The 23,881-nt window shown below is 38.2% G+C and overlaps 2 protein-coding genes and 1 non-coding gene across 3 annotated transcripts; 2 read left to right on the top strand and 1 right to left on the bottom strand.

The window, feature by feature from the left end:
* Positions 1 to 8,951: 8,951 nt before the first annotated feature.
* On the bottom strand, positions 8,952 to 9,068 carry LOC143539201 (small nucleolar RNA snoR83). The gene has a single exon (XR_013136394.1). It is a non-coding gene; the product is annotated as a small nucleolar RNA snoR83 (small nucleolar RNA).
* A 5,723-nt stretch (positions 9,069 to 14,791) lies between these two features.
* Positions 14,792 to 16,709, top strand: LOC143536449 (protein JINGUBANG-like). Its single transcript, XM_077030438.1, has 2 exons — positions 14,792 to 15,107; positions 15,625 to 16,709. The coding sequence occupies exons 1-2, from the start codon at positions 14,831 to 14,833 to the stop codon at positions 16,671 to 16,673; spliced, it is 1,326 nt and encodes a 441-aa protein (XP_076886553.1). The 5' UTR covers positions 14,792 to 14,830; the 3' UTR covers positions 16,674 to 16,709.
* A 4,891-nt stretch (positions 16,710 to 21,600) lies between these two features.
* LOC143536438 (uncharacterized) lies at positions 21,601 to 23,752 on the top strand. Its single transcript, XM_077030429.1, has one exon. The coding sequence runs from the start codon at positions 21,685 to 21,687 to the stop codon at positions 23,509 to 23,511; it is 1,827 nt and encodes a 608-aa protein (XP_076886544.1). The 5' UTR covers positions 21,601 to 21,684; the 3' UTR covers positions 23,512 to 23,752.
* Positions 23,753 to 23,881: the final 129 nt, after the last annotated feature.

The raw sequence follows: 23,881 nt of genomic DNA, 5'->3' as shown, positions 1-23,881 counted from the left end.
AAACGTCGGGTAATGCTCATTGGGCCGACAAACTTCATTGCATTGTTAATTCGTTAATTAGTTGGGACAATCAAATTGCCATGTAACGCTCATGGGCTGTCCAACTCAGTTGTTTTTCGTTAGTTTGTTGGGTCATTCAAACTGCCATGAAAAACTCATGGGAGGCCAACATCCACAATTTATATTTGGTTAGTTTATTGTAAACTTAATAATCTAAATTTTAAACTGACTTAACTCCTCATCACACATTAATCTTATTGACTACATCATTTAATAACTATTTATGCTATGTACCCCCTCATCTTATAATCTTTTACATTTAATCTTATGACGCAAATCTCCTTACTTCTTAACGCTACATTATTATAAGTTATCTTCATAGTTAAACATTTTACTATTATTATGATTTCCTCAATTTATCCTTCATTTTATAAATCCTCATTTTTGGTTCCTATAAATAATGTGTGCTACAGCTGCCATTAATAACTGGAAGCCAGATTCTCAAGTTCCTATTTTATTAATGTTAATTGGGTCATTAATAATATGATTACAACGTCGAAAATACTAAAAAGATTTTTTATTATCAGATGTCGACTAATAAAAACTCGTCATACGCCCTTAAGTTTATCCTTGAGAAGGATAAACTGAATGACACCAACTTTATCGAATGACATTGCAATTTGAGACTTGTTCTCACCATGACAAAGAGACTGTATGTTCTCGATGGACCTGTTCCAACCGAGCCTAAAATCAATACAGGCGCTGCTCGAAAAGTTATTGAGAAGCATAGGGATGACTCGGCTGAGGTCTCATGCATTATGCTAGACATCATGACATCCGAGCTTGCTAAAGGCTTGGAATACTCTGGTGCCTATGAGATGCTTGAGCAACTCAAGGGCATGTTTCAGAAACAAGTCCGTCAAAAACGTTTCGACACCATCAAACAACTTATTAGCTGTAGGATGGAAGAGGGTCTTCCGTCGGTCCGCATGTCGTTAACAAGAAAGGGCACATTGATCAACTCAAGAAACTTGATTATCCCAACGGACTTCTACTGGTCGTAAGAGCGGAGGAGAGAGTCCAAGATGAAGTGCACTGTCATCTCATCTGACAAGAGATAATCAAGTTTCTTGAGTTAATCGGTGTGCCCTTTCATCTTAACAACATGCGCACTGACATAATACCCCCCTTCCATCCTGCAGCTAATGAGCTGTTTCATGGTGTCGAAACGTTTTTTACGGGTTTGTTTCTGAAACATGCCCTTGAGTTGCTTAAACATCTCATAGGCACTAGAGTCTTCCAAGCCTTTAGCAAGTTCGTTTGTAATGGCGGCTAGCATAATGCAAAAGCCCTCAGCCGAGTCATCCCTATGCTTCTCAATAACTTTTCGAGCAGTGACTGTATGTTTTCAGGCTCGGTTGGAGCATGTCTATTGAGAACATACAGTCTTTTTGCCATGGTGAGAACAAATCTCAAATTGCGGTGTCATTCGATAAGGTGGTGCCATTCAGTTTATCTTCCTTAAGAATAGACTTAAGGGCGTAGGACAAGTTTTCGTTAGTCGACATCTGATAAATAAAGCAAAAGTGAATCTCTTTAGTATTTTCGACGTTGTAATCCTATTATTAATGACACAATTAACATTAATAAAATAAAAACTTAAGAATCTTACTTCTAGTTATTAATGACAGCTGTAGCACTCAGCATTAATAAGTGATTAAACAGACTAACAATGAGTGCCAATTATGAAAGGGGCACAACTCCTAGTTATGAGGCCTATTAAAACAACGATTGCTTAAATACATACATTTAGCCTCATCCATGCCCATTTTAAATCTTCAGACAGCTGTAGCACACTACAAAAGTAAAGTAATACTCGGCCTACTCGTATATTTTTAAGGAAGTGATATATGGTCCAACACTCTCTAAAACTAACTACTCGTCCCTCATGTATATCTTGTTTAATTAAAAACTAGTAACTTAAAACTTTTCAACAAAACTTAGTTGCTCAATTTCACATATAGCTCATTTTTTAAATTCACACCGTTCTATTCAAGTCAAATTCTGATAAAAGAAAAATATAAGCAACCTATAGAGTGTCTTCGCTTTGGCTCGGCTCAGGCTCATAACAGATATCATTACTAATGACATATGGTGGCGCCTTCATCTATAATTAAATTGTAACATAAAATTTTTTTAATCAACTATCATTACTAATGACTTATATTCGGTATTAATTTTTAATCATCAATAAAAATGTCAATTAGGATTCCGGAAGGCAATTATTTTATAACAATCTTAACCCAACCTTATTGACCCAACTCTACACTAAACATATCCATAAAAATCAATCACAAAATAAAAAAAAATATGTTATAAAACAAATGTATGGATAAGTTACTATGAAACACCTTCGATGTGTAAGGCCCCGAACCCGGTAACCCTACTTTCGCGTCGGATTTACTCATAAACACAGTTCTTACAAATCAGAGTTCATTAAAACTTTCGCGGAATATAAAAACTTTCTTAAAACATTTCATATCAAAACACGTCTTGTCTTAAAACATCATTTTGCTTTTCAAAATAAACGAAACATTAAACTTAAACATCTTGAGTCTTCCGATGCCAGCCTCTTATTCAGTGCCACGTGTCTCCTCAAGCGAGATGCCTCCTCCTACTCACCTGCGTGCATACTAAAAGTCAGCTACGCTGAGTGAGTTCTAGTTAATCAAGTAACTTATCATACAACCACTACATGCATCATATACGTATCCGAAGACACGTAGTCCACTATCTAACCTGCTTGCCTTACCACTTAGCCTCTTATTTACACCTACCACCTTACCACTTTTCCACTTTATAACGTATAACGTTATGCCACTTTGTCACTTTAATAACGTTTAACGTTATGCCACTTTGCCACTTTAATGACGTAGTCACGTATAGGCTTACCCTACCACGTACTATCGTCATGCCACTATCACTCTTACTACACCCTTGCCACTTCTAACACGCTCTACCTCTACTTATCTACAGCATGCTTCATATCATTTACATAATAAGCAAGTCACATCATAGCATACATACACACTAATAACCACTTGGCAATCACTGTCCTTGGCGATGCGTGCAATATCCGAAGATCGTTCACGCACCAACAAGTATTATATAATAGCTACCTCGTATAACATCTATAGCATACACTTACCACTTAAGGTAAGTGTATTCACACTTCACATCGAGTATGCACACAGCCCCGAAAACATAACAAGGAAATGGGGCTAGAAACTCACCTGAACTCTGCTTCTTCCTCCGATAGTTGTAAATCCCTTCTTTAACTGAGCTCGGCTGACTGTATAAGTTACACGTATCAATACTCGCCTGATTTAATCTGGTGGCCTAGTATTAGCTTACTTTTACTTATCGCTTATAATTTATTTTCTAATCGAACTCGACTTTAGGCGAAGTTAAACCTTAGGCGAACTTAGCTTTAGGCGAAGTTAAACCTTAGGCGAACTTAGCTTTATGCGAAGTTAACCCTTAAGCGAACTTAGCTTTAGGCGAAGTTAACCCTTAGGCGAACTTAGCTTTTAGGCGAAGTTGTCATCAGGCGAACTTAGCTTTTAGGCGAAGTTGTCATCAGGCGAACTTAGCTTTTAGGCGAAGTTGTCATCAGGCGAACTTAGCTTTTAGGCGAAGTTGTCATCAGGCGAACTTAGCTTTTAGGCGAAGTTGTCATCAGGCGAACTTAGCTTGCAGGCGAAGTTCATCAGGCGAACTTAGCTTGCAGGCGAAGTTGTCGGCTGCAGCTACTGTTCGTCCTTAATCATCTTCGTTTCTTAACCAAATAACTCGGTTTAGGCGAAGTTAAACCTTAGGCGAACTTAGCTTTAGGCGAAGTTAAACCTTAGGCGAATTTAGCTTTAGGCGAAGTTAACCCTTAAGCGAACTTAGCTTTAGGCGAAGTTAACCCTTAGGCGAACTTAGCTTTTAGGCGAAGTTGTCATCAGGCGAACTTAGCTTTTAGGCGAAGTTGTCATCAGGCGAACTTAGCTTTTAGGCGAAGTTGTCATCAGGCGAACTTAGCTTGCAGGCGAAGTTCATCAGGCGAACTTAGCTTGCAGGCGAAGTTGTCGGCTGCAGCTACTGTTCGTCCTTAATCATCTTCGTTTCTTAACCAAATAACTCGATTTAGGTATCCACGGAATCGTCTGACCAGCGCCTACAAACCCCAACTATCAAATCGGCCTAACATCGATGTTTAAGGGGTGCGATTTAGGCGTATAGGTTCGGGTTCTTTTAGGTTAACAATTAACCTATCAAATGCTAATCAATTCCAGTAATATTTGTTGTTTTAGGTTCGTTTATAACAAACTAACACAGATCTATGATTTCCCAAATCAAACCGAACCTATACGAACGATTTCTAACTATAAACGTACCTTGAACGAGTCGAACTACGAACCCGGTTAAGCCTTGATGTTGTTTTGGTCCGTCAGGATGTTCCAGCACTAACAAGCTCGGGTTTTCGCCTTCGGATCTTGGTTCGGGTTATAAGATGATGTTGTGTGTGTTTTGGTGGTGTATGGAATATGTGAGAATGAGGATTAAATGGTGATTAATGGTATTTATATTTAGGGATCATGGGCTTAAGCCCATGGACTCTCCTTCCTTCTTTCATAACCCAAGTCCATAACCCATATCCATTACCCAACACTAGCCCGACCCATACCAACTCATACTCTATTTATTTATTTCCCGATAACCCGGGTAAACTTTCCCTCTATTATTAAGTAATACAATATTATTTTGGAAATTTCGGGATGTTACAAGTCTTCCCTCCTTAAAGAGGTTTCGTCCCCGAAACCTAACTTATTCCCTATAAAAGGAAAACTTCTTATATTTACACACTTTATTGAATCGCCTTTGTTTTCTGGGTTATCCCTCTTACTCCTGACTTGTAGTCATCGAGCGGTGATCATGTGTTTTAGCTATTACGGTAGCTTGTCCATGAAGCCCTCGATGTACCAAGTCTCGTATCGCCTTCCCGAGGAACCTTGTTTTATATAATAACGCTAACTCCTAAGGCGACGCTTTACCATCACACAACTATTTATCATAACCAACATGCATTCAAGATAAATTCATAGGTCGTTCATACAAAATCACAAGAAGTCATAAGTACTTCATAACATAAAAGGAAATCATTCAAGCTTGCTAAACAAACATAGGTTCAACTGTAACATAAAACACTCTTCAACTACTAAACATAAAACAACTGTGACATGCCACTTATTCTCCGACAACCTCCTCAGCAGCTAATAGACCATCCTTTCACGCGTCTCCTCTTCCTTCCCCACTGCCACGGCTTCTCCACACTCCCTAGCTATGTGACCTGACTTACCACACTTGTAACACTTCTGGTCCTCGGTGCATTCACGGGAGATGTGCCCCTTTCTCCCACATCGGTAGCACTGATTTGGACCAGCCTTGCATTCCCTTAAGTGCATCTTCCCGCACACCTTACATGCTTCCCTTCCTGCCATCTTCTGTGTTTTTCTCCCTGCACGCTCCACGACATCCCTAGCTCTTTTAGTTCCTTTCCCTTCTTCCTCATCTTCCACATCATCCGCCAGATCAACATAGACCATCTCTGCCAACTCGACCGCAGACTCAAAGGTAACAGGTTTGTTGGCCCTGACTAACATGCGGACCTTCTGGGGAAGTCCTCTAACGTAGCACTTGATCCGTTTCGCCTCGGTGTTCACCATGTCAGGAACCAGCCTAGACATACGGTTGAATTCAGTGGTGTACTCACGATGTGTCATCTTGTCCGCCTTCAGATTCAGAAATTTCATCTCGGCCCTCTCAACCTCAGCATCAGCACAGAACCTTTTCATCACTAACTCCTTAAGGTCATCCCACCTCATGGCCTTAATCTCCTCTCGGGTCTTCCTTTGTTCCACAGTTTCCCACCAGTACATGGCCTCATCTTCAAATGACTGAGTGGCATAACCCACTGCTTGGTCAGGACGGCATTCGCTAATTCGGATTTTCTTGTCCATTGTGGTTATCCACTGGAGAGTAGCGATTGCGTCTCCCAACCCAGTCAGCTTTGGCGGGTCTAATCCTTTGAAGGACTTATAGTTGCACCCATCTTGGCCTCTTTTCCTATCATCGACCTTCACAGACTTATCCTCACTCGAGGCCTCTCTTTCTCCTTCCTCATCCTTCCTACCATCACCACCCGCCCCTTCAGCAGTTCGTTCACGGCTTCCAGCAGATCTTTCGGGATTCAGGTTCTTCACAGCAACAACTACAGCTTGAACAATGGCTGCTTGAACTGCAGGGCTAAGTTGAACCTTTTCGTTGTTGTTCTGGTCTCCTCCAGCTGCGCTTCCTCCATCTTCGGTGTTAGAAGCTGTCTCAACCGAAAGTTGCTGGACACGACGAGGCCTGCCGCGTCGTCCAGTGCGACCTCCAGCTCCAGCAATGTCTCCAGCTCTAGCCATCGTATTCGAAAAGGGAAAACACAAACATCATCACTCAAGGAACTATTTAGTACAAGGATAGCAAGGCTAACAGGTAATAACAGTGGCCAGCTGTGACTAGCTGATCACGTTGCTTTCCGTGTCCTATACACTTCCCTTTATGAGTCTCTTTGTGCTGGTTCTACTTAAGCAGTTAGTCAAATCAAACAATCAATTATTCCTATCCCTGCCGATCACATATCTTTTCTTTCTCATTAACATATATCATTTAATCATACACTTTACCTTTACTGATCTTGCTTGAGCGACACATGGCATTCTTGAACTGGCATCTTCTTTCCTTTCTTACTTAAATCCCATTCTCTGTTCGAGTCTAAGCATGTAGGATGCTTAAATCTCTCGAACTTTGCTCTGATACCAACTTGTAAGGCCCCGAACCCGGTAGCCCTACTTTCGCGTCGGATTTACTCATAAACACAGTTCTTACAAATCAGAGTTCATTAAAACTTTCGCGGAATATAAAAACTTTCTTAAAACATTTCATATCAAAACACGTCTTGTCTTAAAACATCATTTTGCTTTTCAAAATAAACGAAACATTAAACTTAAACATCTTGAGTCTTCCGATGCCAGCCTCTTATTCAGTGCCACGTGTCTCCTCAAGCGAGATGCCTCCTCCTACTCACCTACGTGCATACTAAAAGTCAGCTACGCTGAGTGAGTTCTAGTTAATCAAGCAACTTATCATACAACCACTACATGCATCATATACGTATCCGAAGACACGTAGTCCACTATCTAACCTGCTTATCTTACCACTTAGCCTCTTATTTACACCTACCACCTTACCACTTTGCCACTTTAATAACGTATAACGTTATGCCACTTTGCCACTTTAATAACGTTTAACGTTATGCCACTTTGCCACTTTGCCACTTTAATGACGTAGTCACGTATAGGCTTACCCTACCACGTACTATCGTCATGCCACTATCACTCTTACTACACCCTTGCCACTTCTAACACGCTCTACCTCTACTTATCTACAACATGCTTCATATCATTTACATAATAAGCAAGTCACATCATAGCATACATACACACTAATAACCACTTGGCAATCACTGTTCTTGGCGATGCGTGCAATATCCGAAGATCGTTCACGCACCAACAAGTATTATATAATAGCTACCTCGTATAACATCTATAGCATACACTTACCACTTAAGGTAAGTGTATTCACACTTCACATCGAGTATGCACACAGCCCCGAAAACATAACAAGGAAATGGGGCTAGAAACTCACCTGAACTCTGCTTCTTCCTCCGATAGTTGTAAATCCCTTCTTTAACTGAGCTCGGCTGACTGTATAAGTTACACGTATCAATACTCGCCTGATTTAATCTGGTGGCCTAGTATTAGCGTACTTTTACTTATCGCTTATAATTTATTTTCTAATCGAACTCGACTTTAGGCGAAGTTAAACCTTAGGCGAACTTAGCTTTAGGCGAAGTTAAACCTTAGGCGAACTTAGCTTTAGGCGAAGTTAACCCTTAAGCGAACTTAGCTTTAGGCGAAGTTAACCCTTAGGCGAACTTAGCTTTTAGGCGAAGTTGTCATCAGGCGAACTTAGCTTTTAGGCGAAGTTGTCATCAGGCGAACTTAGCTTTTAGGCGAAGTTGTCATCAGGCGAACTTAGCTTTTAGGCGAAGTTGTCATCAGGCGAACTTAGCTTGCAGGTGAAGTTCATCAGGCGAACTTAGCTTGCAGGCGAAGTTGTCGGCTGCAGCTACTGTTCGTCCTTAATCATCTTCGTTTCTTAACCAAATAACTCGATTTAGGTATCCACGGAATCGTCTGACCAGCGCCTACAAACCCCAACTATCAAATCGGCCTAACATCGATGTTTAAGGGGTGCGATTTAGGCATATAGGTTACGGGTTCTTTTAGGTTAACAATTAACCTATCAAATGCTAATCAATTCCAGTAATATTTGTTGTTTTAGGTTCGTTTATAACAAACTAACACGGATCTATGATTTTCCAAATCAAACCGAACCTATACGAACGATTTCTAACTATAAACGTACCTTGAACGAGTCGAACTACGAACCCGGTTAAGCCTTGATGTTGTTTTGGTCCGTCAGGATGTTCCAGCACTAACAAGCTCGGGTTTTCGCCTTCGGATCTTGGTTCGGGTTATAAGATGGTGTTGTGTGTGTTTTGGTGGTGTATGGAATATGTGAGAATGAGGATTAAATGGTGATTAATGATATTTATATTTAGGGATCATGGGCTTAAGCCCATGGACTCTCCTTCCTTCTTTCATAACCCAAGTCCATAACCAATATCCATTACCCAATACTAGCCCGACCCATACCAACTCCTACTCTATTTATTTATTTCTCGATAACCCGGGTAAACTTTCCCTCTATTATTAAGTAATACAATATTATTTTGGAAATTTCGGGATGTTACACGATGAAAACAAATAAAGGGTTTCTCAGCGAAACTACCACTGTGTTTGTTGTTGGCCTCCCATGAATCAGAATAAGAACCAGTTTAGCTTATCTGGGATTATGGGGGCACACAAGCATATACAGACAATCGTCTAAAACATATTCGATAATAAAACACCCTACCGTTGAGATTGAGATCTTGGTACGATGATTCAAAGTGGCAGATGAATGTGTGCTTATATAGGAACAAACAAAAACCCTAAAAGGCTTTTTATTTATTAGAATATGAAAGCCCAAGATCATGTTTCGTTTTAATGCCCGTTAGCCCAATCCAACTGTTAAAGTAACATGGATTAATTAAAAAGGCTAGTTGAAACAGTTTGTTTGTATCGATGTAAAACATTACGTTTTATTGAAATATCTATAATGCTTTGAAGGAAAAAAAATAGATTATTGAGAGGTTTTCTAAAAGAGGTAACTTGATTGTTTTATGTTTTGAATCAGATCTTTACTATAAAAATAATTTCACAGTTTGTTCTAGAAAAATTCACTATGTTAATAACAATGTTTTTAATAGTTGTGACTTGTGACTAGAGGCGTACAAAATCGGTTTTTTCTCAAATCGAACCAGTTTGGTCAAAATCTGTTTAACCCAAACCGGTTTCTAAAGTTAAGAGCATGAATGTTCAAACTGGTCAGAACCGATTTGGTTCAGTTTAAAACCGGTTGTAACTGGTTTAAAACCAGTTTATTTCAATTAGGTCCGGTTTCAAACTGGTTTGGTCAGAACCAATTTGGTTCAACTTAAAACCGGTTGTAACTGGTTTAAAACCAGTTTATTGCAATTAGGTCCGGTATCAAACCGGTTTGGTAGTTCTGAAAGGAGAATGATACTAGAACGAGCTGGCTGTCGGTTTGGTCAAACCGGTTCGGTTCGGGCTGTAGTGAACTGGTCTTACGGTTTTTCGTGTACAAATATGGTTGTGACACGTCGTTTTTTATAACAGTGTGTCCAGCTTTCCATTATATATTTGTTACCGGTATGTGCGAAACGGGCAACCATGTGCCAGCACGCGCCAAACGGGTAACCGGATGCCGATATGCGACAAAGGCGTAACACGGCGCATACGCGAAACCGGGTCCGGGACGAGCGAAACACGTAACCGAGTTGTACGAGTGAAACGGATTACCAAGACTGTTGAAAATATATAGTGTCAATTCAAATATCAAACACATATTTGTTATTTATCATAATTGTTATTTTATTGTTTGTCACATGTTATTGGGCTTGGAGCTAATGGCTGGGATTTCACATGCATTGGCTTGGACTTGCTTATGGTTGGATGGGCTTAAGTCTAATAGGTTGAATGGAAGCTTATGAAGGTCAAGGCCCATGAGTTCGTTTTTATCTATACTATATATAAAGCATAAGTGAGGGACCTTTTAATTTTTAAGAGGTATCAAACTTTTTGCTTTTAGTACAAACTACAATGCATTAAATTAAGACATTTTAAGGGCAAAATTGTCTTTTGACAACTTTGTCTTTTAGGAAAAGCAAAATCATATTACAGTTTATTTTTATATTATTCAAAATTATTTACAAGTTTGGTCCTTTACCTTTAATCACATTTTGTTTATTTATATAATAGTTATATATATACCCTTTTTTATAAACCAACTACCCCAGCAATGTTTAAACACGTATAAACATTATACCATAAAAACGAGTATTTTATTCTCTTTAATTTGAGTATGATATTGCTATATTTTTTTCATTTTAAAAACTTAACGTGTTACGTGATTACCATTAAAGACCAGCAAAAGAATCGGGCGGGTTTGGCCGTTCGGGTCATGGGTCTAAAAGGTTAAGGTTGGAATGGTAGATACAAAAAATGGTTCCTTTGGTTTCGGTCGGGACGGGTTTGGGTTGAAAGGGGTCAAGTCATAACAAATTTCAGGTTAGAACAATGTCAAGCGGAACAAGTTGCAGGTCAAGACGAGTTCAATGTAGAGTTACGTGCGCACCGACACCTGATTGCGTGCGTACATTCGGTGTGTGGCGTGCTTACTAACCCCGGTTAAGATTCCAATGCCGCTATACGAGCACACTATATTCGAGTTACACACGTACTATTATGAACTCACACACATATAGAAACGCTAACATCGGTTACGCATCTGATGTCATGTTTGCGTGTATACTCCGCCGCATCGCGCGGGCACGCAACTAGTAATAACATAAAAGGTGTGTTAAGCGCATGGGTGATTCGTTCGAGATACGCTCCTGAATTTAGATCTTGTTTCCTCTTTGTTTATGATCTAAGGTTTGATCATTTCTTTTGGATACTTTAGCAATTGTATTCAATCATCACAATGGTGATTGCTATATCTTTTTATTAGTCTTTTTCTAGAACGATTGCTGATTGTATTTTTTGTTTGTGTTGAATTAAAGATTGTCGTTGTTTATTCGATTCAATAAGAAGATTATAGTTTTCTGACAAAGACCCGGTATGCGTGTGATACATGCCTAAGTTAACTACGAACTAGATCACGTTTATTATTATGCATGTGTTTTATTTGTTTTGTTTTTAAGTAATGTTAGTGGTTAGTTTATTAGGTTACTGGGTTAATGCATTAAAGCCATGTTCTTCTAATTAGTTGCATATGCACCTTTAATATTTTGCATCTTTGTATGCCTATTTAAAGGCTTTATCATTGAGTATTAAAGTAAGAAAAAAATTAGTAAAGTTTTATTGTCTCTTTCTCTCTAATATTTCTTGGAGTCTAACTCGCTCAAAAGGTCTATCACTTGGGAGATTAGTCATCTCGAATCGGCTTACATCAGCGTGAAACTGGTAATCGAGGGTAACCCGGGGCCGGTATGCGTATAACGCGAAACCGGGCCAGTGACATGCGTAACGCGTGTGTGGTTGCTTGTACAAGCGAAAGACATTTACGAATCCATGTTCTCGCGTAACCGAGCCCGGTACACGTAAATCACGAAACTGGGCGCCAACCCGCGAAACGGGTAAAAAAAAATCCTTAGTGTACTAATTTTTTATTTTTTTTACGCTACCCTTGAAACTATGTTCTAGATCCGTCACCGGAAAGATAAAAAAAAGGAACACATGAAATCATTCAATAATTAATGACTTAGGTGTAGAGGATTTTTTGCATGAATTAGGACAACGTGTCTATACTCGATACCGTATCCTCAATAGTCAAAAACAGTTTTAACCTCATCCATAACATGAACGGAAGATCCTAACGACAACGCCCGGAGAGAGTTGCTTTAGAGAAGTCCTCATAATTTAATGCTAAAACCAAACATTGACAAAATACAAAGTCAATATTAATGCAATAGAAAGTCAACTCCTTTTAGATGTCAGGCTGAGGTCATAACACCTCATCGTCATCAATAACAAAAGTAGCTATTTGTACTATTTGTTACATACCTTTATATCGTAATAGATTTATATTTAAAGTCATAATACAAGTAAGTATTTGATGACCAATTTATCTTTTCACACATGTGTGGCCAGAGTTTCGTTTGATAAGTGGATAAATGTATAGTGGTATACCGTATACAAAGTATATATATTTTTCTTTTTGAATATCAGTATACAAAATATTATAATGATTTGTGATTAGAGTTTCTGTTTTTTAAATTATTTTTTTCTAAAAATATGTACTTACGTTTATTAACTAAAAAAAATTATTAGTAAAAATAGAGGCTTTTTCAGACGTCAGGAATACAAGTGAACTATTTTTCGCCACATAAATGCAAGGGGTAATTTAATGTACAAATTAAATTAATGTGCTAATATGAGAATCAAGTAGAGTAATAATATATAAAAGTAATATAATTATGTAACGACTATAGGTGTAATTACATAATTACTCTAGCTGTATATATAATTATGCTACTTGATTTTCACAATTAGCACGTTAATTTCATTTGTATTCGACTTAAAACCCTAATATTCAATAGTAAAATAAAACTACGTTGGTTATTTAGTGAAAGTGTAAGATAAATTATGGGGGTGTTTGGGTGAACTTTTTATTTGAATTACAAATTTTGTCCTTTAAAATAAGTCGAATTACGGTTCGTGTCCTTTGTTAAGTTTCCTTGCAGGCGGTGTACTTTAAACTTTTTTTTCCTACAAGTTTTGTCCTTTACGCTAACTGGGTTAGAAAAAGTCAGTTAAATGCCCTCACGTGAGACGCATGTGAGGGCATTTTTGTCTTTTCGTCTACCCTGCAACTTCATCATCATCTTCTTCTTCTTCTTCTTCATTTTGCATATCTCTTTCTTCCATAACTCATCCACCACCACCAAACCCACCACCAACACCCACCTTCACCCCACCATTTGTAATTCTGTCTTCATTTATTATCATTTATATACAGACAACATCCATCAAGAAAACCAAGAAAAATGGAAACTTTAACATACCCATCATCAGAAAGATTAGTCTACACACATACATACACCACTTATATCATGTATCCTCTATGTCTCTTCAACTGGCCCATTCAAACCGGAAGACGAACCACCGTCTTCAATTATTGGGACTTCACGCGCCGCCGCCGCACCGGCCACATTCACCCCGCGCCGCCGCACTTGGCCTCTCTCAGAGACACATGCGCCGCCGCCGCCACTCCGGCCACCTTCACCCGCCATCGGAAAGTTAACAGGCCTCGTGGAAGTCACAATCGTTCCCGGAAGAATCACCGGAACAATCGACTAGGTTAAAGCCTCAATTGAAGATCTGTTAATTCTGGGTTTTGGACGGTGGGTTTACGGCGGCGGCGGAGGTGGTGGTGGTGGGAATTGGGGGTGTGGGTTTCGTGGGTCAGTGTTGGATTGTCGCCGGGGTTTGCGTTTGTTGTTGACCATTGTGTTGGTGGGTTTGTGGGTGGATTGAGTTATTATTATGCTCTGATTGTGAGAAAATGGAATCTCCGGCGAGTTGTGATGGAAGCTCCGGCGAGTTGACGGAATTGGAAGCTCCGGATTGAGTTATTATTATGATCCGGTGATGGAATTGGGGTTTTTGGTTTGGTTTGGAAGATGTAATTGGGTTTGGGAGGGGAGGTTGGTGGGTTTGGTGGTGGTTGCTGGAGGTTGAATGGTGGGGTGAAGGTGGGTGTTGGTGGTGGGTTTGGTGGTGATGGATGAGTTATGGAAGAAAGAGATATGCAAAATGAAGAAGAAGAAGAAGATGATGATGATGAAGTTGCAGGGTAGACGAAAAGACAAAAATGCCCTCACATGCGTCTCACGTGAGGGCATTTAACTGACTTTTTCTAACCCAGTTAGCGTAAAGGACAAAACTTGTAGGAAAAAAAAGTTTAAAGTACACCGCCTGCAAGGAAACTTAACAAACGACACGAACCGTAATTCGACTTATTTTAAAGGACAAAATTTGTAATTCTTTCTATTTGTTTTTTGAAAAATAAAAGACACTTTTGAAAAGTTTCATTTTAAAGCTTTTGAATGAGCTTTACAAAATATTTATTTTTTGCTTTTCAACAAACAAATAAGCAAGTTTTAAAAGCTCACTCAAACACCCCCCCGTAACGCTCACTAGTGTAGTAGTGTTAATAGGTAATAACCATATGTGATATGTACGAGTGACTATATATTATATTAGTATTAACACATGAACGTTACAATTTACCAAAATGTCAACGAAAATACAACAAAAACCTTCTTTTTGAAAATTTGGAAACCATAGTTTAAACACGCAAACGCGGGGTATTATTCAAGCCACCTTTGCTAGAAGGTGCTATAAATGCTCATTTTTTCTTCTCCTCCCATTATCAATCTTTATCTATTTACCTACAAAATACTATACCCGAATCACATTAGTCAAACATGTCGAAACACAAAACCGATAACCTTCCCCTACGGCGAACCAAGCTCGGGGTCCTTTTACACAGTCCCGAGCCAATCAGTTCGCCGTCGACTTCTAATCATGAACAACAACAAGAAGTCATCGGGACCAGTTCACATGACCGTCGTAGCACCGCGTCGGTTCCAAGTCCTTCCATGTCTCCATACTCGTCTCCTGCTAATTACTTCATGTCACCGTTCCATCAAACGTCGCCGTTTTCAAAGTCTCCATGGAACTTCTCTTTGTTTAATTCACACGGTAATTAATACATGTTACAACAAAATAAACTCTGATATATTTACAAATTATTTATTTCTCCTGTATTTCAATTGTAATATTGTCTAGGGTAACCCTCAACTTTTTTGACGAAGTGCACAATTAGTGTAATTTTTTTCTTCATTGTTTTGCGTCGATACTGCTTAGCAGATATTAGGATACCCGTAGGTCCAAAAAGTTTGTTTAATACCTCTGAATCTCAACTTTCTTGACAAAATGCAAAGTTAATGTAATTTTTTTTCTTTTTAATTGTTTTATGTATCGATACCGGCCTCTTAGCAGATATTAGGATACCATAGGCCCAAAAAGTTTGTTTAATATCTCTGAATCTTAACTTTCTTGACGAAGTGCAAAATTAATGTGATTTTTTTATTAATTGTTAATGTATCGATACCGGCCTCTTAGCAGATATTAGGATACCCATAGGTCCAAAGTTTATTTAATACCTCTGAATTTTTCTTAGATCTGTCTCTGAATATATGTTTTCCCATTCTTGTAGGTACCCTCTCGGCAAGCGGGTTAATCGGGTCGTTGGTACGAGAAGAAGGACATGTCTATTCATTAGCTTCATCTGGAAACTTATTATACACGGGTTCGGATTCAAGAAACATTCGTGTATGGAAGGATTTAGCCGAGTTTTCCGGGTTTAAATCCAGTAGCGGGTTGATAAAATCGATTATTATTTGCGGTGAGAAGATATTTACGGGTCACCAAGACGGTAAAATCCGGGTATGGAAGTATTCGGACTCGAATAACTCGAATAAAAAGGCGCATAAACGGATAGGTAGTTTACCAACCACTCGAGACTTCATCAAATGTTCCATGAACCCTAATAATCACGTCGAAGTACGATGCCATCGTAATGTCCCATGGATTAAGCATTATGATGTTGTGTCATGCATGAGTTTGGATGAACGACATGGGATATTGTATTCGGGTTCATGGGACAAAACATTGAGAGTTTGGAGGCTTTCGGATTCCAAATGTTTGGAATCTGTTAAAGCCCATGATGACGCGGTTAATGCGGTTGTTGTCGGGTTTGACGGCTTGGTTTTTACAGGCTCGGCGGATGGCTCGGTGAAGGTGTGGAGGAAGGAGTTGGTTAAGAATGATACGAAGCATATTTTGGTTTACACGTTGTTGAGTCAAGAGACGGCGGTGACGTCGGTGGCGGTTAATGTTGGTGATGTCGTTGTGTACGCTGGGTCTTCGGACGGGTTGGTTAATTTTTGGGAACGGCGGAAGCACGTGTTGGTTCACGGCGGGGTTATTCGAGGGCATAAACTAGCTGTGCTTTGTCTAGCGTCCGCGGGACGGTTGTTGTTTAGTGGGTCCGCGGATAAAAGTATTTGTGTGTGGAGGTGGGAAGCTGGGGGCTTCCATTCGTGCCTCTCAGTTTTGACTGGTCACAGTGGACCAGTCAAATGTTTGACAGTTCAGGAGAATCTGAAACTGAATCAGGACGATGGTGGTGGTAGAGAATGGGTGGTGTATAGTGGTAGTTTGGATAAGTCGGTGAAGCTATGGCGAGTGTCAGAACCGACGTGAAGTACACGCGCCGCGGTGGGATGGTGTTTGTGAGGTATGTGGGTCCCATTTGTGGTGACCACCTTTCCTAAAGAGGTCCAAAATTTTGAAAATTTTATGGATGAAATAAATTGGATTTGAAGTATTTGAATGATGGGTATATATGTGATGGATTGATGTAGTGATTGTATAGGTGTAAGCATAGCCATACATGGATGATGGGTTAGTTACTGATATGAGACGTAAAGTATCTATTTAACATTATGTACAAAATAGATATACATATTGGAAGTTATTTCATTTTTTCGATTTGTTACAATTATTAGTCAAAGTATTTACTTTTACAAATGTATTATATTGTTCTCTTATTACTTATTAGTACATACTTACATGAATAATTAATATATAAGTTTCTCGACTGTTATCAATAGGGTTTGTGGCCAATCGATAAAGACAAAATCTTTAAAACATCAAGGGGTTAAAAGATTGGGTTCAAGTTTCTTAGATGAGAAAAAAATATTGTTAAAAAAAATTACACGACTGTATCATCATTAATTGTTTTTTTCTCTCACGAAGTAACATAACACAATAACAAATTGCATAATATCAACCATTTTATGCGTGCTTCAATTTATAAAGAGTTTAATGCTCTTCTTGTTCATCTATTATTAATGCTTATTAGTTTTTGATCTTCAATATTGTATTGACAAGTTATTCAAATAGAGTGAAATGACTAGGATTCCAAAACAATGTGAAGGCTTCTTTTATTGTACACATGGTTACACATATAATTATTTTCATGCCAATGTTAATATGAACATCTAATGCAGATATTGAATAGAAATGTATGTCATACATTTTTAAATCACTAAACAAGAATGTATATAATGTCAAATTATAGAAGACAATAACTAAAAAGAGACATTTAAATAACTGTTATGCACGGTCGAGTCACGAATAGACCGTAAAGGATGATTAAGCTCACAAAAGGTCAATAACCAATGTACTTGGGAACATAAGTAACACAATCAATCGGTGGGCCGACTGTATATCGATCAAGCCAACTCATGGTCGAAAATTTGAGGACCTAATAAACAAACAAACAAACGTTGGGGGATGAAGGATCAATTGCACCATGTCTGGGCAAACTAAAGAAGTTAAATATCGATTACTTAAGTCAACAAACGAGTCTACACATTCATGAGTATACAAGACGTGCCGGTTTAAGGATAAGCAATGGGTGTGTAACCTAAACTTAAGATCACTTAACAATGACTACATGCTTATATAACTTATAAACATATTTTTATAAACTACGCCAAAGTATTCATAAATGGTTCAAGTTTTATAAAAGATTGATTAATGAAAAAATAGTTTAAAGATACTAAGTTGAAAATGATGCCTAATAATAAGTTGTTTAATCAAAATAGTATTATAAAATTTGAACTATTATCAAACAGTCATCAACTTTCGTGTAAGTGTACAAAACTTGTTGAGAGTTTCTCAAAGATTGTTTCTTATAAAAAGTAGAAGTCTACAACAACAAACAGATGGAAGAATATTCTATAATCCAATGTAGAATTTCATCTAATTATACTTCAAGAAAATTACTTGTAAATCACAAGTTTTTTGTTCTACTTTATTTTCTTCAATACTTAAATACGGCCGGGGGGAGGGGGGGGGGGGGTTAGTTCCCATTTTGCTTCTTATGTACAAATCTAAACTACTGAATGAAAAACTCCAGCAAGTGTTGAAGACCAAGTGTGAAGAACACGGACGTGAAAATGGCTTAGAGCCTTTGAAAAGTGATGGCCAAAATCTCTAACCACTCACTTGTCTATTACCGCATAGGTAGGTGTGAGTTGTTCTTCATTTTTATAATCTTTCAGTTATAATCTTGATTATAGAATTATAGTATTATACAACGAAGATTATCTTCCATTGATTATTTTCAATATCTTTTCTACACATATAAATCATATAAATGAAATTGATTAATTGCTTAATTGTGAGCTTTGGGACCACTAATGATTTCATCAAGTTGACTCTCTGGTGTTCTTCCTAGCAACAAAACAAATGATGAGAGTTTGGATACTCTTTGTCAAGGGCGGATCTACATACAACGTTGTGGGTTCACGGGAACCCACTGAATTTCGGATTTTAGGTAAAACGCTTGTATGATATATGAGAGTGAACCCACGTATATTTTGTGAGTGAACCCATTAGCAAATTGAATTTGTGGTCTGGTGGTAAACATCTTGTATTCCTAATGTGTGAACCCGGGTTCGAATCCCTCTTTAGTTGCGTTTATTTTTTTTAAATTGTTTGTTAATATATCAGATCATGAAGTCTCCGGTTCAAACTATAGCTGCTAGACTTTTTAGTATTTTTCATGTCATTTATTGTTTACAGCTTATTTTCATGTTCTTTATATTTCAAAAGCCGGACAAGTCAAATTAAAAAGTTTCAATGTTTGACTATTTGAGGTGTTTTAGATTGGTGGTTTATTTAAGGAGGTTAAAACTGTTTTTTTATAGTTGTTCATCTAGAATTCTAGATTCTTCCAAAATTATTCACAATGAATAAAACGCTGGAACTAGAACATGATATAAATGAGAGATTAGTTAAATTTTCTCATCAAAGATAATGAAGAAGGGCTCGTAATTTATATATCGTTTTAGGTCCCAAAACGGTTGACTCGGCCCTGCATACAACAGCCTGCAACCACATCATTCAACTCCATCAACCCCCAACACAACCACCTGCAGCCACAGATCGTTCAAATTAGTTTCTAATGACGATGTGTTTTTTTTTGTTATTGTATCTTATTTTAGTTATATCATAAATCTTAATCGACCCGAACCGTTGAACCGACCCGAATAGTGAACCCACTAGAAAAAAATCCTGGATCCGCCACTGCTCTTTGTCATCTTCATAAAGAACATTGTGAGGCAGAATGACCATCATGTAAAAATGCTAAGAAATGATCACGGTACAAAGTTAAGAACCACATTATGATCACATTATGTGACGAGAAACATATTTCTAGATAGTTAAGTTCTTAGAAAAATGGAGTTGCTGAGAGGAGGAATGGAACACCCATCGAGGTTGCAAGAACCATGGTTACTAATATTGAAAGCCCGTGATTCTTGCTAGAGGCTGTTGACACAATAAAATTTGTTCTGAACATGGATCTGGCGGTCAAAAGATATGGTGTCACATCTTATGAGATACTTCTTGACAGGAAGCCATTTATTGGCTTTCTCAAGCCTTTCGAAGGTCCTTGCTTCATCCTTAATACAAACGAGTCTCTCTAACTATGCTTCAAAAACTTACAAGAAATTAGAAGAGTGCACTTTTTTATTCTAAGACACACATAGAATTCAGCATGTGGTTTGAGGAAGATACCCATCTACATCAAGTGAATAGATTGTGTTACAAAGAAGCAATCACAATATAGAGTTAGCATGAATGCTAAAAAAATAACTTATTTATCACTTCTAAATTAATTCTGTGTTTTCCACGTCTCTGCCATTATTTTATATCAAAGATAACTAATTTTAGGGTTGTAAGCGGATCGAACCGAACTGGACAAGACCATGTCTGTGTTCACCCGTTAATTTTTTGTTGGAAAAACAGACGGTTCACGAACACCCTACTGAACGAAAGTTCGTGTCCGTTCATTAAGAAATTGAGTTTGTCCATGCTCGTTCGTTATTATTGTAAACGAACGCTAACGGACACTAATGGACAACCGAACACTAACAGACACTAATGGAGAACAAACACCAATAGATACTAACGAACGTTAATGGACAAACGAACATAAAATATCAAATACTTAACATAAACATTAATTAATATCAATTATCACACCACATGATACCCAAAAATACGTAACACTTAACACAGTAACCAAACACATAAGCATATCAAAATAATGTTTTGATGTTCAAAGTCCACAAACTTTTAGTGCTTCACGAGAAATAAGCTTCAAATTCTTCATTCTTCAAGGAATTTCAACATACACAACACTGTTAAACGGACTTTACCAGACGTTCACGAACACTATCGAACAAACATCGCCTTTGTTCGTGTTCATCCGTTAAGCTTATCGAACAATTTTTTTTTGTCCGTGCCCGGTTCATTTATTAAACGGACAAACATAAATGAACTTCCCACCGAACGGACAGTCAAACGTCCGGTTCGCTTACAACCCAACTAATTTCCAGTCTCATTTGTCAACCAAATTCAACCTAAACTTTACCCATAAATATAGGCCATAAGGCCATGCAGCGCTTCTTAAGTATACGTATGCATCACATCACTTACTTTACCACATCACTTCATCTCACCCTATCAAAAATTGTTTAACCATCACTTTACCTCTCTTTATATAATGCAAATTAATTCTTAAATTATTGTGTATGTATAAATGATTTAAAATCCATTAGCATTTTAACTCACATTGCATTTAATACATCTTAACCCATAAAGGGAGCGTTATGTCACTCATTAATCATTGTCAACTCAGTTTTAACACTCTAGGCATTAGAAACTTAAAGATATATCCCTGGGCCTAACTGTCACAAAACACAAATCATAGGGGCTAAGAGCATTCTCATCCAACCCCTATTTTATGCGAGGGGTGTTTTTATAAAACGTAGTGATTTTTATAATTTAGAGAGTGATTTAGATTTTAGGGTGTTGAGAGTGAAACGTTTCTATATTTTAAAAAACGTAGTGATTTTTCTGCATATTTGAAAAGCACTGTTCATCCTCTATAATTTTTTAATATTTTTTTGAAGGTGATGGTAACGGAGAGAAAGATAAAAAATAATGATAAATGTATAAAAAAAATACTATTTAGTTGAAACAATGAGAACGAAAATACAACGAGTTTTAGTATATAAAATCACACTTTATTAAGGTTTAAACATAAATTTTCTTCAACCTTGGTCGCCATTGAAGCCGCCTCAACAGAACCACACCAGTGGCTTCACACCCCTTGCAATCTCTCAACATCACCACCATGAGACTCTTCAAGCTCCCCAATCTCCGAACCCTTCACCACCAACCCTTCACCACCGTTCAACCTCACTCCACCCTTCACCAATCCATCATTTCTTCTCAGTGGCATTTCGTCGAACACTTGGCAGACACACTCACACCCACCACAATCACCACCGTTCTCCACAACCTCCGATCACACCCACCTCTAGTCCTCCAATTCACCCAATACTTCAACCCCAACAACACCAATCTCGAATGCTACTCCCTATCAATCGCCATCATCTCACAACACTCAAACCCTAACAACACCAAATTGGCCTTAACCTTCATCAAATCAGTAATTAACTCACAAAGATTCACTCACACTGAACTATTCAACGACTTAGTCAAAACCCGTAACCGGTTAGCCATATCGAGTACCGCCATGTTCGATTTATACATTAAAGGTTTTTGTCAATTGAATAAACCCGATGAGGCGATTAAATGCTTTTACTTGATGAAACAGAACAGGGTTTTACTGAGAATCGAAACGTGTAATGATATGTTGAGTTTGTTTGTTAGATTGAACTATACGCATAACGCGTGGGTTTTGTTTGCCGAGATGTTTAGGTTGAAGATTAGTTCGACCGCGTATACATATAATATTATGATTAACTTATTGTGTAAAGAAGGGAAGTTAAAGAAAGCTAAGGAGTTTGTTGCGAGTATGGAGGCGGTCGGGTTGAAGCCGAATGTGGTTACGTATAACACGATTGTTAACGGGTATTGTGCGAAGAGGGACGTTGATGGCGCACACAAGGTGTTTGATAAAATGCGAGTGAAAGGCGTTCGGCCCGATAGTTATAGTTATGGAGCGCTTATTAGTGGTATGTGTAAAGAAGGTAGGTTTGATGATGCGTCTCGACTTTTGCGCAAAATGGAGGGGCTCGGGTTGGTTCCGACTGCTGTAACGTATAACGTGATAATAGACGCGTATTGCAATAAAGGGGATATCGAAATGGCGTTTCGTTACAAGGATGAGATGGTTAAAAAGGCGATACGCCTGTCTGTATCTACGTATAATTCGTTGATTCATGCATTGGTTTTCGAAGGTAAAGAGTCGGAGGCTGAGGATATGATAGAAGAAATGGAAAGTGAAAAGTTGGTTCCGGATGATATTACGTATAACATATTGATAAACGGATATTGTCGGTCGGGTAACGCGCGTAAGGCGTTTAACCTCCATGACGAGATGATAAGTAAAGGAATTAAGCCGACACGTGTAACCTACACGTCGCTTATAAACGTGTTGAACAAAAGAAATCGAATGGATGAAGCGGATAATTTGTTTGCCAAGGCGATTGAACGAGGGGTGGTAACGGATATTGTAATGTTTAATGCGTTGATTGACGGCCATTGTGCTAACAAGAACATAAAACGGGCTCTTTTGTATTTAAACGAAATGGATAGATTAAAGGTTTTCCCGGATGAAGTGACGTATAATACTTTGATGCAGGGGTATTGTAGGGAAGGAAAGGTTGAAGAAGCGATTAGCGTTTTCGATGAGATGAAGAAAAGAGGGATTAACCCTGATTTTATTAGTTTTAATACGCTTATTAGTGGTTATAGTAGGAGATGTGATATGAAGGAGGCGTTGATGGTTAAGGATGTTATGTTGAGTTCTGGTTTTAATCCTACGCGGTTGACATACAACGCGCTGATACAAGGATTGTGCAAAATTAATGAAGGGCGTGTTGCGCAAGAGTTGTTTGATGAAATGGTTAGTAAAGGCATTAGTCCTGATGACAGTACATATTATTCTTTAATCGAAGGGATAGAAAACGTTGATGAGTTTTTGGAAAAATGATCTTTTGAGCGTATGTAACTCAAAAAAAGAAAAGAAGGCACTTGCTGACGGCTTTCTAGTTAGCCGAAGAATCTTGAGATCTTAAAAAGCGGTACAACCTATCGTAAGGTAAGACTTTCTTTTCAAGAGAACAGTCATTTTTGAATCTTTTCAATTGCCTATATATATCGAGTCAACCACAATTTTGTAATATAGATGATTCGGAATTTGTTACAGAATAACAGAATTGTTGAATATAGGGTGTGAGGATACAGAAATTTTTTTTATTGGTTAAAGATTGACTTTTTAAAAGTCTCATGTTTCTTTGTTCTTTTTTAAAATATTGATTTTTTTTATCAGAATTCAAATATTTGTTACAAAAACATGTGAT

Source organism: Bidens hawaiensis, unplaced genomic scaffold, assembly GCF_021521415.1.
Source record: "Bidens hawaiensis isolate Kalapana, Puna unplaced genomic scaffold, B.hawaiensis_p1.1 tig00000780_1, whole genome shotgun sequence".
Taxonomy (NCBI): domain Eukaryota; kingdom Viridiplantae; phylum Streptophyta; class Magnoliopsida; order Asterales; family Asteraceae; genus Bidens; species Bidens hawaiensis.
Note: the sequence above shows the minus strand (reverse complement) of the source record. Positions and strands in the feature narration are given on the sequence as shown.

Excerpts from the sequence above, each read along its gene's own strand:
- LOC143536438 (XM_077030429.1), top strand. The coding sequence starts at position 21,685 with ATGAGACTCTTCAAGCTCCCCAATCTCCGAACCCTTCACCACCAACCC.
- LOC143536449 (XM_077030438.1), top strand. The coding sequence starts at position 14,831 with ATGTCGAAACACAAAACCGATAACCTTCCCCTACGGCGAACCAAGCTC. Across the intron at positions 15,108-15,624 it reads CTCTTTGTTTAATTCACACG|GTACCCTCTCGGCAAGCGGG; the intron begins GTAATTAATACA and ends CCATTCTTGTAG.